The sequence below is a fragment of the Dendrobates tinctorius genome, unplaced genomic scaffold (genome assembly GCF_039654945.1).
Source record: "Dendrobates tinctorius isolate UK_male_01 unplaced genomic scaffold, ASM3965494v1 ptg000102l, whole genome shotgun sequence".
NCBI classification, from domain to species: domain Eukaryota; kingdom Metazoa; phylum Chordata; class Amphibia; order Anura; family Dendrobatidae; genus Dendrobates; species Dendrobates tinctorius.
This window is the reverse complement of record NW_027361770.1, coordinates 9302941-9322506: the sequence shown is the minus strand read 5'-3', so window position 1 is coordinate 9322506 and position 19566 is coordinate 9302941. Positions and strand designations below refer to the sequence as shown.

The 19566-nt window shown below is 41.8% G+C and overlaps 1 protein-coding gene across 1 annotated transcript in view; it reads left to right on the top strand.

Moving 5' to 3' along the window:
- LOC141099724 (uncharacterized) overlaps positions 1-19566 on the top strand; it is a 166756-nt gene that overhangs the window by 113793 nt on the left and 33397 nt on the right. Inside the window, exons 11-13 of the mRNA XM_073587724.1 lie at positions 2548-2584; positions 2765-2962; positions 3036-3092. Coding sequence (XP_073443825.1) covers positions 2548-2584; positions 2765-2962; positions 3036-3092 — 292 coding nt within the window. The remainder of the gene's footprint in view (positions 1-2547; positions 2585-2764; positions 2963-3035; positions 3093-19566) is intronic.

Sequence of the window (19566 nt, the reverse complement as noted above, 5' to 3'; positions counted from 1 at the left end):
CACATTTCCATCTCATTTCATAAGTGTTTTAAAGGGCTGTGAAACTTTTTCTTGATTTGGGTAATCAAAAAAGTTTTCATTTTTTCCCTACCTGATACATGGGGCCTATTCTTTGTTATTTCTATGCAACCACAAAGGGTCAGTGTTATTAAAAAATTTGGTATCCCTCTCTTTTATAATTTTTAAGTATTGGCTATTTTGGGTTCTTTTATGGGGTGGGACCAGTCACAGATTTGGATTGCCAGTGCCTTTTATTGTGTTCAGTTATTTTTACCTGTTCTTGTTTTAATGTTTTGGGTTTCTTTTTTCATTTATTTCACATAAAAGACCTATGGGGAGCATTTCATCTTTTTTATACCTTAAAAATCCGATCTATCAAAATAGAAAGTACGGTAAATAAATATGACCAGCAATCAGCGTAACAAGAAAAAAAAATCACACCCCCTCCCAAAAAAAAAAAAAATACTAGATTTTTTTGAGGGGGGGGGGGGGCTGCACTAACATTGCAATAAAGTACAATAAGAGGCAGTCAGAACATCATGTCTACACCAAAATGGTATCATTAAAAATGTCAGCTCAGGATGCAAAAAATAAGCCCTCACACGCCCCCAATTCCCGTAAAATGAGAACTTTACATGTCTCGGAAAATGGTGACAAAAGCAAAATTACTTTTTTTTTGGGGGTACAAAAAAAGCTATGCATGTTTGGTATCTGTGTACTCGTACTTACCAAGACAATTCTAGTGCAGGATCAGTTTTACCATATAGTGAAAATGGGAATGAAAAATAAATTCTGTAAACAGTTGTTGATTTGCACTTTTTTGCAATTTCAATGCCCTTGGAATTTTGTTTCCGCTTTTCCAGTACATTATGTGGTAGAATGAATGGTGTCTTTAAAAAGAACAACTTGTCCTGCAAAATACAAGCTATATCGATGGCTATCTTGATAGAAAAATAAAAGTTATTGTCCTTGGAAGAAAGGGAGGGAAAACAATGGAAAATCGCAATGCCATGAAGGGAATAAACATTCTGAATTTTTTAAACCACTAAAAATGTTAAGATTTATTAATACTGTAATTTTACTGACATGAAGTATCACGTTGCTAGATAATTTTTACTGTGCACAAGCTATAATATTTTAGTGTTTATAGTTTCCTGCCATTTTTACTTTAAAGCTAAGCGATCATAAGATAAAGTCCTACTAATTAAACCAGATTTTTGTGTTGCTTGTTTTTTGTTTGTTTTTTTTTTGCTTGCTCTTTTTGTTCATAATTTTTGGTATGTTTATTTTATATATTTTTTTTTATATTACAATCTATATTAAAACAATTCGAAGTCTTGATAGTTTCACATTGGTGACTGGGCTTTTTTAGCCTTTTTAAATTATTATTTTGTTCATGGAATAATACCTGTACATGGCTGCAGTGGTCAGACCTCGACTATGTCATTAGTACTGACGTGTTTCTAATGAGCTTTTGCAAAAGTCATTATGAAAGGAGAGAAAATATATATATATATATATATATATATATATATATATATATATATTAAAAAAAAAATGGCTTTTGAAGAAAGAGAGAATGAAATGAAGTGAACACAAAAAAATTACCTGCATTGGGAAGTGTTAAGTTGACAGATGAAAAATGTAAAAGCTATTTTTGCATCACAGCAAGCGGACCTTGAAGATGATCCAAATATCCTTTATGCTATGGACAGGCGATTTCTATCTAGAGAAAACTTTTCATTCGAAATTCATATTCATTGTCACAATGTCTATTAATCTTTGTCTCAACACCAAAATCTTTAATTTACATTAGTTTCTTCTGTAACCTTGATACTGTATCAAACACACAGTACATTAAAGACAAAGTTTGCACAACAGAGAACAAATAACTTTTCTCTACTGCACGGACTTTGATATCTTTAATGTCTGATGACTGAAACCATCATTACCAAACCGGGTTTGGGGGGAAAAAAAAAGGTCTATGCCCTTAATTTTTTTTTTTTTTGTCTTTTTAAAAAACTCTTTAAAGGTGTTTTCTAGCTTGTTTTAAAGAAAAATGGCAGCTTTGGGAATAAGAGAAAGAACTATTAAGCCTGGGAAGGCGCTCTCTGCTCCAGCAGTGCCTTATCAATGATTTCTGCCATATCGGACACAATGATATCACAACTATCAGTCTCCTGATTCTTCAGACCATAATCAATCCTGACATCACTTATTCTGGTGGAGACCATTAGAACGGCAGCGCTGGAGCCGTGAAGAATCCTGGGCAGTATATATATATATTCTTTTATGCCCATGACTTGCCGCTGCCATTTTTTAAAAAAGCCAGACGACCCCTTTAATTATCTCAGGCAGCGTTGCTGAAGACAGTTGTCATTAATCTCTGGATCTTGTTTTAAGCAACTCTTTTGTTTGTTCAAATGCCACTAATCACATGTGGCAAAACTTTAATTTTCTGTTCTTTTTTATGTCTTATTATAGATCTTATTGTTTTTGTCATGAAGAAATAAATGTAATGTGTATGTTTTGTTTTTGTTTTGTAAGCAGTGACGTTGTTGCACATAACACAGGAGAATCTGAGGTAAGATTTGTCACTGATGGAATGGCAGCACTGTAGATATACCGGTAATTACAATTTTATTATGCGTATATAATACATGGGACTCATGTTTCTTACTTAATTGAAGGTGATGGATATTAAGGAAGCATATCATAGTAACTCACACCAATTGTTATTTATTTTTTTATTTATATTTTTCAGGAAGTTAAGCCAGTAAACGATACAGAGCAGGAAGTAAAGGCTACAGAGGAGGAAATTAGAGAAGAAAACTATGCGGAAGAGGTGCCCAGCAAGGTGGTAGAGGTGCCCAGCAAGGTGGTAGAGGTGCCCAGCAAGGTGGTAGAGGTGCCCAGCAAGGTGGAAGAGGTGCCCAGCAAGGTGGAAGAGGTGCCCAGCGAGGTATGTTCCAAATTTATACCTAGACTTCTTTGTTCATGTTGACTTGTGCTATAAATCCATGTTCATTTTGCAGGAACCTTGCGAGTCTTCCCAGGATTTTACAAGTAACGAAGATCTATTAGACTATTTGGTAAGTATTTTTCTGCTGCTGAGTAAAATTTAACTCTTGGGCCATCTTGAATGTGCATGGGTTAACCTTGGCACCAAAGTGGTCTGAAATATGCAGCCTCAGTCACTAATTTTAAGAAGAAAAAAATTGTACCACGGAATCTACCATGCTATTCTATACAGCAAAAAACGTAAGCTGAAGCATACAAATCTGGTCTATGTCAGGAGGACACTATTTTAGTATATGGCAGATAATTAAGTCCTCAGCGGGTATACCAGAAGTTTTATTTTGTGCTGACGCATAAAAGAAAGGTAGTAGTGATAGATCTATGTATAGATAAATATGCACATGCAAAAATGTGTGACACCTGTGTGTGATTATTTTTAATTGTACACACTATTGTCATATACAGAGTATATAATATACAGTCATATGTTAAAGTTTGGGCACCCCTATTAATGTTAACCTTTTTTCTTTATAACAATTTTGGTTTTTGCAACAGCTATTTCAGTTTCATATATCTAATAACTGATGGACTCAGTTATATTTCTGGATTCAAATGAGGTTTATTGTACTAACAGAAAATGTGCAATCTGCATTTAAACAAAATTTGACCAGTGCAAAAGTATGGGCACCCTTATCATTTTCTTGATTTGAACACTCCTAACTACTTTTTACTGACTTCCTGAAGCACTAAATTGGTTTTGTAACCTCATTGAGCTTTGAACTTCATAGCCAGGTGTATCAAATCATGAGAAAAGGTATTTAAGGTGGGCACTTGCAAGTAGTTCTCCTATTTGATTCTCCTATGAAGAGTGGCATCATGGGCTCCTCAAAACAACTCTCAAATGATCTGAAAACAAAGATTGTTCAACATAGCTTTTCAGGGGAAGGATTCAAAAAGTTGTCTCAGAGATTTAACCTGTCAGTTTCCACTGTGAGGAACATAGTAAGGAAATGGAAGAACACAGGTACAGTTCTTGTTAAGCCCAGAAGTGGCAGGCCAAGAAAAATATCAGAAAGGCAGAGAAGAAGACTGGTGAGAACAGTCAAGGACAATCCACAGACCACCTCCAAAGACCTGCAGCATCATCTTGCTGCAGATGGTGTCACTGTGCATCGGTCAACAATACAGCGCACTTTGCACAAGGAGAAGCTGTATGGGAGAGTGATGCGAAAGAAGCCGTTTCTGCAAGCACGCCACAAACAGAGTCGCCTGAGGTATGCAAAAGCACATTTGGACAAGCCAGTTACACTTTGGAAGAAGATCCTGTGGACTGATGAAACAAAGATTGAGTTGTTTGGTCATACAAAAAGGCGTTATGCATGGAGGCTAAAAAACACAGCATTCCAAGAAAAACACTTGCTACCCACAGTAAAATTTGGTGGAGGTTCCATCATGCTTTGGGGCTGTGTGGCCAATGCCGGCACCGGGAATCTTGTTAAAGTTGAGGGTCGCATGGATTCAACTCAGTATCAGCAGATTCTTGACAATAATGTGCAAGAATCAGTGGCGAAGTTGAAGTTACGCAGGGGATGGATATTTCAGCAAGACAATTATTCAAAACACCGCTCCAAATCTACTCAGGCATTCATGCAGAGGAACAATTACAATGTTCTGGAATGGCCATCTCAGTCCCCAGACCTGAATATCATTGAACATCTGTGGGATGATTTGAAGCGGGCTGTCCATGCTAGGCGACCATCAAACTTAACTGAACTGGAATTGTTTTGTAAACAGGAATGGTCACAAATACCTTCATCCAGGATCCATGAACTCATTAATAGCTACAGGAAGCGACTAGAGGCTATTACTTTTGTAAAAGGAGGATCTACGAAATATTAATGTCACTTTTATGTTGATGTGCCCATACTTTTGCACCGGTCAAATTTTGTTAAAATGCAGATTGCACATTTTCTGTTAGTACAATAAACCTCATTTGAATCCAGAAATATAACTGAGTCCATCAGTTATTAGATATATGAAACTGAAATAGCTGTTGCAAAAAACAAAATTGTTATAAAGAAAAAAGGTTAACATTAATAGGGGTGCCCAAACTTTTACATATGACTGTATATCCTAATCTTTGTGTCTGTGTATGTACACTCTATTTTTTCTGTCACCCATGACAGCACCACCAAGATGGGAGATCCGCCCTTCAAGGACTTGGAAACCTTCAAGATAAAAAGGGCGGCACCTCTCTCCACATCAGTTGGTTTCCTGTCCTTGATGGGGAACCTTTGGTAAGAAAATAGCGAGAAAGAAGGAAAAAGGTTTTTTTTTTTTTTTTTTGTTTTTATTTTTTCTTCCCAGCCCTGGTCCAGTCTGTTCCTGTCATGGAATAGTCTCTGCTGTGGCCTGCACCAGGAGGAGCTAGAAGCACCACGGCAGGTCCCACGTGGGTATCCTCCCCGAGCCAGCTTGAGCTGAGCACTAGTCCTTTCACATAGACTGGTACCTGACAGCTGCGTTTCCTATCCAGGAAATTGCGCCTTGATGACACGCACCCGTGAAAAAGGAAACAAGTGCCTGGTCCCGTTGACACAGATCCCAACCGATATGCAGCTTGAGTTTGTACAAGTACCAGCATGTGAGACTGGCTTGGCACCATGGGGTCCGGAGGAGGCATCCATGAGCTGTAGTAGATCCTCCATTTTAAATGGAGTGTGACCACAGTAAGAGCGCTTTTGGCTCTGACTGCCCTTTGCCCTGTATGATGGAGGTACAACAGCAGGGAAGATGTGACAATAAGGCAAGCCAGTGGAGCAGATTAAGTTGAGTCCACAGCTCCAGAAAGGAACAGTCTTGTGACTTGGTCCAGCCTCAGAAACCGATACGTTTCTGTAGACAGCTTGTGGTGAGTGATCCTTGTGAATGTTCCCAGGCATACCTCAACGAAGCCTTGTTAATGGGACCCTTTCCTTATTGTTTGTTGCCAGGAAAAGCTTAAGAAAGTTGGCACAAAAAAAACAAACAATAGTGGAGTGTGTGCTTTGTAAGACCCCAGTTGGACAATAGACTTCACATCCAGTGTAGGCTTTAGGACAGAAGCTGGGCTTTAAACTCTTAGGCTAAGTTAGCCACAGCACAGAGCCACATGATTGAGCTTGGAATTTCATATGCAAGCAGGCTGTTTTCTAATTTTTGTGTTAAACTGACAATCAGATTTTTAAATTGTTGTCCAGTCTGTTTACATCACCTGTAGGAGGGCACCTGGTGTTAATACAGCACATTGTCCCTGTGAAAGTCTGGGCCTCTTTAGTTGGCTCTTACAGGTGGGCTAGTATGACAATTGAGATTTACCACGCAAGGTGAGATGGATTACTCTTTTAAATGGAAATCTGAGCTGTGGTTCATAGAGCCTCATAGCGCTTCATGAAGCCCCATAGCGCTTCATGAAGCCCCATAGCGCTTCATAGACCTCATAGAGCTTCATAGCACTTCCTGAGCTGCATAATGCCTCAGTATCCCATAGTGCCTTATGTTGCCTCTGTGTCTTATTGTAAAACAGTGCATAACAGGTTAATTTCTGACAGAACCAAGTTCAGCAACTGTTCACTGTACAAGGCAAGGTTACCAAATTCAGGGGTCGTCTTCATACAGCCAATGGAGATTTAGTCCAAAGTGCAGTTTTTATTTTCCTTCTACAAGTTGCACAGAGGTCATAATCATGAAATTTTTTGCCTTCTCCTAGCACTGACTAAACAAGACAATCTCTGACTACTCGTATACAGCTGAGCTAACTCCAGCTTGGTCAAACAAAACATTTATCCAAGGCAATCACTGATGCCCACAGTTCTCTGCATGCAGCCCTGTGCAGAGACTGCTCAAGTGGAGTCTCTGGTCTGTCTCTCTGTTTGGCTCCAAGACACAGTCTGTCTAAGGTGAACACCTGGCCTGCTCATGTGCAGAGCTCCCTAGGTGCCTTAATCAGGACATCTTCGGCTATGATTTAACCCAGTCCTACTTGGGTTTTCTACAGCCTGAATATGCTGTACAGATTCTGGAGTTCGCTCATCTAAAATTGTCTATAAGATGGCTTAATAGTAGTCTAGGAGTTAAAGGATCTGTATGATCATGTTCCAATGCACTTAAAACGCCTTATTTCCGGAGGATAGTTCTCAGCATCAAAGACGAGTAATGTTGTCATTGGGCCCTTAATGTTTTATGGAGATTGTAGTAGTTATGACAACTCTCTTATCGAAGGCAGAAGCATTGGTAATGCTTTATCTCGACGATTTCCGGATCATGGGTAGATCCGTTGAGTGCTGCAGAACTCTGTTGGCATAGTTGGGGACAACCTTGACAGTTAGGTGTTATGATTGAGTCACCGTAGGAGGCAAAAACAGAACTGCTAGCTAAGTCCAGAAAACCAGAGAGGTTGGCAGCTATCGGATTGCAGACCCCTGATCCTATCACAACAATTAACAGTAGCTGTGGGGGGTTCCTACGATGCCCTAGACCCCTCGATCACAGCCGGAGAATTAAATAGGCCTAAAGAAAGAAAGGGGAAATCTAAACTGCCCCAGAGCAGACCCCAAAGCAATAGGCAGCCCCCAACATATAATGACGGTGAAGCAAGATGAAAACACTAACACAGACAGAAAGATAGACTGAGCAAAGACGGGGCCCAAACTACCTAGCTAGGAAAGGACAGGAAGGCTGCTGTCTGCAATCCGTGAAAAACCCTATGAAAATAAGAGCCAACAGACTGACAGTGAAAAAGGCCCTGAAGACGCTAGGCTTCAAAAAAGCTATGTCAGTACTCAGGAATATACTGAAGACAGAGCAACCGGCAAAAGGAGATTCAGCTCATCCCAGCAGGGAATGGCAGAATCCAGAAAAGCAAGGAAAACAAAACATAAATGCAAACAGGCAAAGCAGAAAACTTAGCTTTAGGGAAGCAGGAATCAGACTGGTGTCCTAGAAGTCCACAGAGAAATCACCCGCAGGGCAGAAGGGCGTCGGCAGCCTTATATCCAGTCAGTGACTCCACTCTGCCAGTCATCCTCATTAGACTCAGGTGCCTGATAATCAGGCTCATTACCTTCCTTTACCAGAATAGGGAGTTCACCAGACCTCAGTGACGAAGGGGAAAATGAACTCACAACACTACCTCCCCCTTGAGGAGGGGTCACCGAACCCTCAACCACGCCACTAGGGCGATCAGGGTGAGCCCGATGAAAGGCACGCACCAATCTTTTGGCATGAATATCAGAGGCAGAGACCCAGGAATTATCCTCCTGACCATAACCCTTCCACTTAACCAAATACTGGAGTCTCCGTCTAACCAGACGGGAATCCAGTATTTTCTCTACCTCATATTCCATGTTACCTTCAACCAATACAGGGTCTGGAGGTGCCACCCCAGGAACAACTGGTTCAACAAACCCCTTCAACAAGGACTTATGGAACACATTATGGATTTTAAATGTGACAGGAAGAGCCAAACGAAAAGAGACCGGATTAATAATCTCCAAAATCTTGTAAGGTCCATTAAATCTAGGCTTAAACTTAGGAGAAGCCACCTTCATAGCAATATTTTTTGATGATAACCACACCATATCACCAATCTTAAACTGGGGACCAATGGTCCTAAGTCGATTGGAAAACCGCTGGGCCTTTTCCTGGGAGAGAGAACTTATCCACCACTTGGTCCCAGATCTGGTGCATTCTCTCCACCACAGTGTCAACACCTGGGCAGGCAGAAGGCTCCACCTGCCCTGAAGAAAATCGAGGATGAAACCCAAAGTTACAAAAAAAAGGTGACATCAAAGTGGCAGAACTAGCTCTATTATTTAAAGCAAATTCGGCCAAGGGCAAAAATGAAACCCAATCATCCTGTTCAGCGGAAATAAAACCTCTCAAATACGACTCCAAGGTCTGGTTTGTTCTCTTTGTCTGCCCATTGGTCTGAGGGTGAAAAGCAGAGGAGGAGGACAACTGAATTCCCAGCTTGGAACAGAAAGTCCTCCAAAATCTAGACACAAACTGAACTCCTCTGTCAGATACAATGTTCTCAGGAATCCCGTGCAAGCAAACCACCTGTTGCAAAAACAGGGGCACCAACTCAGAGGAAGATGGCAACTTCGGGAGTGGTACAAGATGAACCATCTTAGAGAACCTATCACAAATCACCCAAATAACAGTCATTCTTTGAGAGACCGGCATATCAAAGATGAAATCCATTGAAATATGGGTCCATGGCCTCCTGGGGACTGGCAAAGGCATCAACAACCCACTAGAGCGAGAACAAGATTTAGACCGGGAGCAAGTCCCACAGGACTGCACAAAATTCCTGACATCATGAGACAAGGTGGGCCACCAAAAAGAGCGACTCACCAGATCTCTAGTACCAAAAATACCTGGATGACCAGCCAATGCAGAGCAATGAACTTCAGACATCACTCTCTTCTTCCACTGGTCAGGAACATACAACTTTCCACTGGGGCAACGCTCAGGTTTGTCCTCCTGGAACTCTTGCAGAGCAAGTCTCAAATCGGGCAAGATGGCAGAAAGAACTACCCCTTCGCCTAAGATGGTAGCAGGCTTGGTCACCACAGGAGAATCGGCAAAGAAACTCCTAGAGAGGGCGTCTGCCTTGACATTCTTAGTTCCAGGAAGAAAAGACCTCAAAATCACAACGTGTAACAAACAAAGCCCACCTAGCCTGTCTAGGGTTCAAGCGTTTAGCCGACTCTAGGTAAATCAAATTCTTGTGGTCAGTGAGGACCACAACTTGATGTTTAGCTCCCTCCAACCAATGTCTCCACTCCTCAAATGCCCATTTCATGGCCAACAGTTCCCGATTCCCCACCTCATAGTTACGTTCAGATGGAGAGAACTTTCGGGAAAAGAAAGCACAGGGATTCATTTTAGATGTTACAGGATCCTTTTGGGACAAAACAGCTCCTGCACCAATCTCAGAAGCATCCACCTCTACCTGGAACGGGAGTGAGACATCAGGTTGCCGCAAAACCGGGGCGGAGGTAAATCTTCGCTTCAGCTCCTGAAAGGAAGCAATAGCCTCCGGAGACCAATTCAACACATCAGCACCCTTCTTAGTCAGATCAGTCAATGGCTTGGCAATACTAGAAAATTTTGCTATGAATTTCCGATAAAAATTAGCAAAACCCAAAAACTTCTGGAGAGCCTTCAAAGAAGTGGGCTGAACCCAATCATAAATGGGCCTGTACCTTAGCCGGGTCCATTTCAATAGTTGATGGAGACAAAATAAATCCTAAAAATGAAATACTCTGTACTCCAAAAAGGCATTTCGATCCTTTGACATACAGGGAATTCTCCCTCAAGATCCGGAACACAGTCCGAATATGTTCCACATGAGAGTCCCAATCCTTGGAGAAGATCAAAATATCATCCAGATAGATAATCAAAAATTTATCGACAAAGTCTCGGAAAATATCGTTCATGAAGCACTGGAAGACAGAAGGGGCATTAGTGAGCCCAAAAGGCATCACCAGGTACTCAAAATGTCCCTCCGGAGTATTAAACGCCGTCTTCCATTCATCCCCCTGCTTAATGCGGATAAGATTATACGCCCCCTGAGGTCAAGCTTGGTAAACCAGCAAGCACCTCTAACTCTAGAGAATAGATCCGAAATCAGGGTAACTGATACTGATATTTAATAGTAATTTTATTGAGGGCACGATAATCAATACAAGGCCTTAAAGAACCATCCTTTTTGGCTACAAAAAAAAAAAGGCACCTAAGGGTGAAGAGGATGGTCTAATATGACCCTTCTCCGACGCCTCCTTAATATAGGACCGCATAGCCTCGTGCTCGGGTACAGATAAATTGAAGAGCCGACCCTTGGGAAATTTACACCCCGGGCTTAGTTCAATAGCACAGTCATAACTCCTATGAGGAGGCAAGGACGCAGACTCATTCTCACTAAACACATCATAAAAGTCCGCCGAATAGTCAGGAACATCATGCGACTGAGGAGAGGTGGAAAAAACCGGAGCCTCAATAAGGCACACCGACAACCCCAACTCACCACAGACACAGACTTCCAATCGAAAACTGGATTATGAATTTGCAACCAGGGAAACCCCAGAACAACAGCATCATGCAGACCATGCAACACCAAAAATCTGCAATTTTCTTGATGGTCTGGGGCGACCCGCATGACCACCTGGGTCCAAAACTGAGGTTTATTTTTAGCCAAAGGAGTAGCATCAATCCCCCTCAAAGGGATAGGCGTCTGCAGAGGTGTCATCGGAAATCCACAACGTTTAGCAAAATCCAAGTCCATTAGGTTTAGTGCTGCTCCCGAATCCACAAAAGCCTTGGCGGAAAATGTGGACAGGGAGCAGATCAGAGTAATTGCCAGAAGAAACTTAGGTTGAACACCACCAACAGAAAACGTGTGTGCAAAGCGTTTCTCTCGTTTAGGACAAACAGAAATAATATGCGAGGCATCTCCACAGAAAAAACACAGCTTATTACGCCTTCTGAACTCCTGACTTTGCGCCTTAGACAAAACTCTATCACATTGCATAGGTTCAGACATCTGTTCAACCGGTGGCAACACCTCTCGTGCAATCCTGCGTTCACATAAACGCCGATCAACCTGAATGGCTAATGACATAGAATCGTCCAGACCAGAGGGAACAGGAAATCCCACCATAGTATCTCTTACGGCTTCTGACAAACCCTTCCGAAAGAGAGCAGCCAAGGCATTATCATTCCAGGTAGTAAGGACCGCCCACTTTCGGAACTTTTGACAGTACAACTCTGCAGAATCTCGACCCTGGTTTAATGCCAACAGGGTCTTTTGAGCCTGATCAATAGCATTAGGTTCATCATACAACAACCCCAAAGCTTGAAAGAATTCGTTCACATTAGTCAGAATAGGATCATCTGGTTTCAAAGAAAACGCCCAATCCTGGGGATCGCCACGCAGCAAAGGGATGACCATTTTAACGTGCTGCGCGGAGCTCCCTGACGAGTTAGGCTTCAAGGCAAAAAATAATTTACAATTATTTTTGAAACTCAAAAATTTAGATCGATCCCCAAAAAATACATCAGGTGTAGGGATCTTTGGTTCAACAGCATGCGAACGAGCAAGGTAGGCGGAAATTCCCAGCACTTCCGCAGCGAGCTGCTCCACACGATCAGACAATTGCTTTATCTCCATTGAGAGAAAAAAAAAAATTCCCCCTACGGCCTCAGAGATATAGAGGAAAGACTATACACACACTTTTTTTTTTTTTTTTTTTTTTTTTTTAAAAAACAATTCTTTCCTGCTATTGAGTACCCTAGGATCTGCGGTATGGCGGGTGATTCTGTTATGATTGAGTCACCGTAGGAGGCAAAAACAGAACTGCTAGCTAAGTCCAGAAAATCAGAGAGGTTGGCAGCTATCGGATTGCAGACCCCTGATCCTATCACAACTACTAACAGTAGCCGTGGGGGGTTCCTACGATGCCCTAGACCCCTCGATCACAGCCGGAGAATTAAATAGGCCTAAAGAAAGAAAGGGGAAATCTAAGCTGCCCCAGAGCAGACCCCAAAGCAATAGGCAGCCCCCAACATATAATGACGGTGAAGCAAGATGAAAACACTAACACAGATAGAAAGATAGACTGAGCAAAGATGGGGCCCAAACTACCTAGATAGGAAAGGACAGGAAGGCTGCTGTCTGCAATCTGTGAAAAACCCTATGAAAATAAGAGCCAACAGACTGACAGTGAAAAAGGCCCTGAAGACGCTAGGCTTCAAAAAAGCTATGTCAGTACTCAGGAATATACTGAAGACAGAGCAACCGGCAAAAGGAGATTCAGCTCATCCCAGCAGGGAATGGCAGAATCCAGAAAAGCAAGGAAAACAAAAACAAAACATAAATGCAAACAGGCAAAGCAGAAAACTTAGCTTTAGGGAAGCAGGAATCAGACTGGTGTCCTAGAAGTCCACAGAGAAATTACCCGCAGGGCAGAAGGGCGTCGGCAGCCTTATATCCAGTCAGTGACTCCACTCAGCCAGTCATCCTCATTAGACAGGTGCCTGATAATCAGGCTCATTACCTTCCTTTACCAGAATAGGGAGTTCACCAGACCTCAGTGACGAAGGGGAAAATGAACTCACAACAGTTAGGTTGTCTATGTATATTTTTTTTTTTCTTGCATCTAGGTCTATTCTTGTCGTCTTGTAAACTCAGGGAGCTAGAATTGTTGTCTCCAAAATGGAGATGGTGTCCTGTTAAGTGTCAATATTAATAAGCAGTCTGACTACAACTCTAGGGAAGAGTCGCAGCTACAGCCACAAATTTGGCACAGTCACACGTCTGAACCCCGAGAGTGTCCTAGGCTATGTTGAGGCGAAATTTTAACCCCGCGCGTTCCAATTCACCAAACAATTTTGCCCCTTTCTGCATAATGGGGAAAAAGTGTGTGTGTATCAAGCCCCACCCCTCATTATGATGTCATAATGGTTGCCATGGTGACGCTGGTGTCATCATGGGTTGCAAGCCCCGCCGCTCATTATGATGTCATAATGGTTGACTATGGGATGGAGGATGTGTGATGGGTATATGGGCACTGGACTATGGGATGGAGGATATGTATGACGGGTATATGGGCACGGGACTATGGGATGGCGGATATGTATGATGGGTATATAGGCACGAGACTATGGGATGGAGGATATGTATGATGGGTATATGGGCATGGGACTATGGGATGAAGGATGTGTGATGGGCATATGGCCATGGGACTCTGGGATGTAGGATGTGTGATGGGTATATGGGCACTCGACTATGGGATGGAGGATATGTATGATGGGTATATGGGCATGGGCCTATGGGATCGTGGATATGTATGATGGGTATATTTGCACGGGACTATGGAATGGAAGATAATTATAATTTGCTATAACTAACCACAGTTAGTTACTATGCCCGGGCAGCGCCGGGCTCTTCAGCTAGTGTATGTGTGTGCGTATATGTGTATATATATTTGTGTGTGTGTGTGTATGTATGTATGTATGTATATATATATATATATATATATATATATATATATATATATATATATATATATATATATTTTTATTAAGGTAGCGTTTGTCATTAGGGTAGGGGATACTCGCTAGGCAGCCGATAAATCAGGTCCGGCACAGGTTTCTCAAACATAACTCAATCCATGCGGTTTGTTATTCAGCATAAACCATCAACAGCAACATAAAGTTCATATCAGATCAGCATAGCGTCCATGACAGAGCTCCACTCTGTTAACCCTGTGGTCACACAGACTTTGTTATATCCGGTACACAGGCTCTCTAGCCTCACAGTTATTTCCCCTCTCCGGGTTACCTCATAGCTGCTTCTCAGTGCAGATGTTCATTCCCTCTCCTGGGAACTCTGACACGTGCAGCCGTGATACCCACTTGCACTAAGGAAGACAGACACATCTTCCTCCAGTCGGTCTGACGAGACCTTTCATACGGACCAACTGGGTCCAAGCATTCTCTCATGTGACCTACCCTGGCCACCTTATATGGTCTGTAGCCACGCCCACCGGATCACATGGCTATGACCTCATCACAGACACACATATATTTTACTATGGGCGTTTTAGACACCCGCCCCTAGGTGGGTTTGTAGGTGATGGGTGAGACGGGCGGAATCAATCACCTGAAGGCTTCTCCCTAACACATTAAAACATAACATCAGCACATAATCAAGCCTTCATCCCAAGGCCACCCACCTTGTGATACATAACGGCCATTTAGGACCCTGCTCCTGTTACCACACTGGATGTGCCTGTACACCTGTCCTGGGACACCCACGCCCTAGCGGACACAGTGGTCACTATATAAACATGCGATTTATAGTAAATTGAACACAAAGATTCCAAATATGAACTCTGAATTTGCCTGACATGTCTAGATTTTAAATTATACATGCAAATCCTATAAACTTTTCATATTAATGCATTATATATTGGAAAAATATTTTAACGTACCTGTTCGGACACACTTAGACAGGTCTATTGGCTGATGTTAGCAGTACGTGTAGAAGGCAAGCTTGATATTGTTAAAGTGATCTGTTATGGTGCTGTCTGTTTTGAAACTGAAGATCGGTAGTCGCAAATACAATCCGGACAACTTCTGCTACTTATGTGGCAAACACACTACTACAAGAATTTGACAGGTGTCTTGCTTACAAGTATTCCTCTGACTGTCAAATTGGAAATTAAAAGAAAAAGCTGTGCCCCTCATGTTTGTTGCACTGTGTGTTACTCTGGGCTAATGCAGTGGTTGAATGGGAAAAGGAAAGGAATGGCTTTTACAATGCTGATGGTTTGTCATGAGCAGAAACCTCACCATACAGGCTTATATTTACATGACTAAAATCACCGGATATTCAAAGAGAAATAAGTCCCAAATGATGTATCTGGACTGCGAATCTGCTCTTAAACCAGGACTACAATATGTAGATAAGCTAGTGCCTTTCCCTCCTGCAGCAGGAATGGCAATTGAATGATGGTTTTGATTCTGATGAAGATTTTGATGATTTATTTCCTGATGCAGATCTGCAGGGTCAGCCACACTTGGTGAGCTAATGAGATTTAGATGATCTGGTAAGAGAGCTGTCATTATGTAAAGAAAAGTCAGATCTTCTAGCTTCCCGACTTCGGGAATTCTATTTTCTACAACTTCACGCTTTTGCCATATACACACCAAGCTAGCTGCATACTATGCAATGGAAAGTGATGTCTGTTTCTGTACCTATGTAAATGTTCTTATGATGGAGTTAGATGGTACACATGTTCAAGATGAATTGAGGCTGTTCATAGACTCTAGCATAACAAGTTTGAAAACTGTCTTTTTGCACAGTGGTAACCAAAAAACTGTGTTCCATTGGATCATACGGTTGGAATGAAAGACACCCATGCTCCTGTGGAGTTAATTTTGAAAATGGTCTAATACTCAGAACATAAATGGAAAATTTGCGCTGACCTGAAAGTGGTGGCACTGCTTCTCTGCCTACAGTTGGGGCACACAAAGCATATGTGTTTCTTGTGCCTATGGGGCAATCATGATGACAGCAATCATTACAAAATGAGACCATGACCACTGAGTCAAGCACACAGTTGGTCGGTAGAATGTACAACACAAATGAACTTGAAATGGATCAAATGGTTATCTTCCACCTTTTTGCATTAAACTTGGTGTAATAAAAAATGTCTTGGTTGCAATTGGTCGTGTTGGAAATGGTTTCCAGTATTTGAAGTTTAGCATACTCAAAACCTGAGGATAAAATTAAGCTCCAGACTTTTTATTGGATTGGCCCTGAAATCAACAAACTAATACCTGATCACACTTTAAAGGGAACGTGTCAGCAGTATTGTGCACACTAACCTACAGACAGTGTCAAGTCGGTGCCGTTACACTGATTAAAATGATACCTTGGTTGATGAAATCTGTCTTGTGGTTGTTTAATCTTTATTTTCAGTTTTGAGCCTGTGGGGGGGGGTCTTCATGTGGTGCTTTGCTTAGGTATTCGTCTATATGTCTTCTGACAGGTCACTTATCCCTCATTGACCTGCCCCCTAGTTTACGCAATTAATATTATATATACATATTGGAAAAAACTAACCACCTGCATGCAGGCGCCACCGGTGGCACCTGCGCCGCAGCATAAGTTCATATCTACTGTGTATATAATTAATATGTTTGAGGTTATCCTGATATTCCCCCCAAAAAAACATCTATTTGAAAATGGCACCTGCCGCTCCTGCGCAATAGCAGCTATTTGTGATCCTACAGCTACTACTGCACACATGCCAGCGGCACCATCTTGCTAGTGAAAAAAAAAAATTCTCCAAGATGGCGGCGCATGCGCAGTAGCAGGTATCGGATCACAGATGGCTGCTACTGCGCAGGCACTGCGAGAGCCATTTTCAAGTGCATATTTTAGGGGGTTTATTGGGATAACCTGAAACATATTAATTATGTAAGTAATAAAAATGTCTTAAAACATTCTCTTTAGTCTGGCATTTGGCAAATAATAATGATAATCCTAATTGACCTAAAACGGGAGAAGTTTATTCTGATTTCATGTCAGATATTGAGAAAAACATGCCTGTGTCTCTTTATATAGTGTATGTAAACTTCTGGTTTCGACTGTATATTTAATTGTGTGTATTTCTTGTAGATTGGAGCAGACACATATATTTGTGCTCCAAAGTTTATATACCCCGGCAGAATTTTTGCCCACTCTTCTTGGCAAAAAGCCTCCCTTTCCTGTAAATTTCTGGGCTGTATAAAATGAGCTGCACGCTTGAGATCTCCCCAGAGTGGCTCAATGATATTGACGTCAGGAGACTGAGATGGCCACTCCAGAACCTTCACTTTGTTCTGCTGTAGCCAATGACAGGTCAACTTAGCCTTGTGTTTTGGATCTTTGTCATGTTGGAATGTCCAAGTACATCCCATGTGCAGCTACGAGGCTGATGAGTGCAATTTTCCCTCTGTGTTTGCTGATATTGTGCTGCATTCATGTTTCCATCAATTTTGACCAAGTTTTTTGTGCCTATGTAGCTCTCACATCCTCAAAATATCAGCGATCCACCTCCGTGCTTTACAGTAGGAATGGAGTTCCTTTCATCATAGGCCTTGTTGACCTCTCTCCAAATGTAATGTTTATGGTTGTGGCCAAAAAGTTCAATTTTGGTGTCACCTCTCCAAATTTCCTTGTTCCAGAAGTTTTGAGGCTTGTCTCTGTGCTGTTTTGCATATTGTAGGCGAGATTCTTTGTGGCATTCGCGCAGTAATGGCTTTCTTCTGGCAACTCAACCATGCAGCCCATTTTTCTTCAAGTGCCTCCTTATTATGCATCTTGAAACAGCCACACCGCTAGTTTTCAGAGAGTCCTGTATTTTAGCTGATGATGTTTGTGTGTTTTTCTTAGCATCCCAAACAATTTTCCTGGCAGTTGTGGATGACATTTTTGTTGGTCTGCCTGACCGTGATTTTGTTTTTGCAGAGCACCTGATTTTCCATTTGTTAATCACAGTTTGAATGCTGCTGACTGGCATTATCAATTCCTTGGATATCTTTTTGTATCCCTTTCCTGTTTTATATAGTTCAACTACCTTTTTCTCTAGATCCGTTGACAATTATTTTGCTTTCCCCATGACTCACAATCCAGAAACAGTGGCTGGATGAAAGATGCAAGAGTTTGTCTGTATCCCAGAAACTCACTCAGCCACACACACTGATTACAAGCAAACAGGTCACAGGTGAGGATGTTACCTTTAGGGTATGTGCACACGGTGCGGCTTTTACTGCGGATCCGCAGCGGATTTGCCTCTGCGGATTTGCTGCAGATCCTCAGGCATTGTACAGTACAATGCCATTCAATGGGTTTTCAAAACCGCAGTGCACATGCTGAGTATTTTTCCGCGCGGATTTGCTGCTGTTTTAAATCCGCAGCATGTCAATTCTTTCTGCGGATTCCGCAGTGGTTTGACACCTGTTCCATTGTCCAGGTGTCAAACTGCAGGGGAAAACCTCAGGCAAATCCACAGATAAACCGCAGGTCACTTTACCTGCGGTTTTACCTGCAAATCCGAGCGGAAAAATCCGCAGCTCAATCCGCACTGTGTGCACTCACCCTTAGTAGCCAGTCAAACCCAATTGTGTAAACTTCTGTACATGTTTTCAGGCCAAAATCGCCAGGGTATGTAAACTTTTGATCAGGGTCATTTGGATCTTTTGGGGTGTCATTATGATTTAAAAAACAAAACAAAACACAGTAGTTTGACAATAAATGGCTTCACCCAACAACTCACCATGAGTGTAGAAAAAGTTTTGGTGTTATCATTCATATTCTCTGAAAAAAGGCCAAGAAAGCAGAAATTCTACCGGGGTATGTAAACTTTTGAGCACAACTGTATTAATAGATGCAGGTTTTAGTTTTCCTGTGTAAAAAGTGGTTATTGTACAGTCATGGCCAAAAGTTTTGAGAATGACACAAATATTATATTTTCACATGATCTGCTGGCCTCTGGTTTTTATGTGTGTTAGTCAGATGTTTTTATCACATACAGAAATATAATTGCAATCATATTATGAGTAGCAAAAGGTTATATTGACAGTTAGAATGAGTTAATGCAGCAAGTCAATATTTGCAGTGTTGACCCTTCTTCTTCAGGACCTCAGCAATTCTCCCTGGCATGCTCTCAATCAACTTCTGGATCAAATCCTGACTGATAGCAGTCCATTCTTGCAAAATCAATGCTTTTATTTTGTCTGAATTTGAAGGTTTTTGTTTGTCCACCCGTCTCTTGATGATTGACCACAAGTTCTCAATGGGATTAAGTTCTGGGGAGTTTCCAGGCCATGGTCCCAAAATCTCTGTTTTGTTCCCTGAGCCATTTAGTTTTCACCTTTGCTTTATGGCAAGGTGCTCCATCATGTTGAAAAAGGCATTGTTGATCGCCAAACTGCTCTTGGACGGTTGGGAGA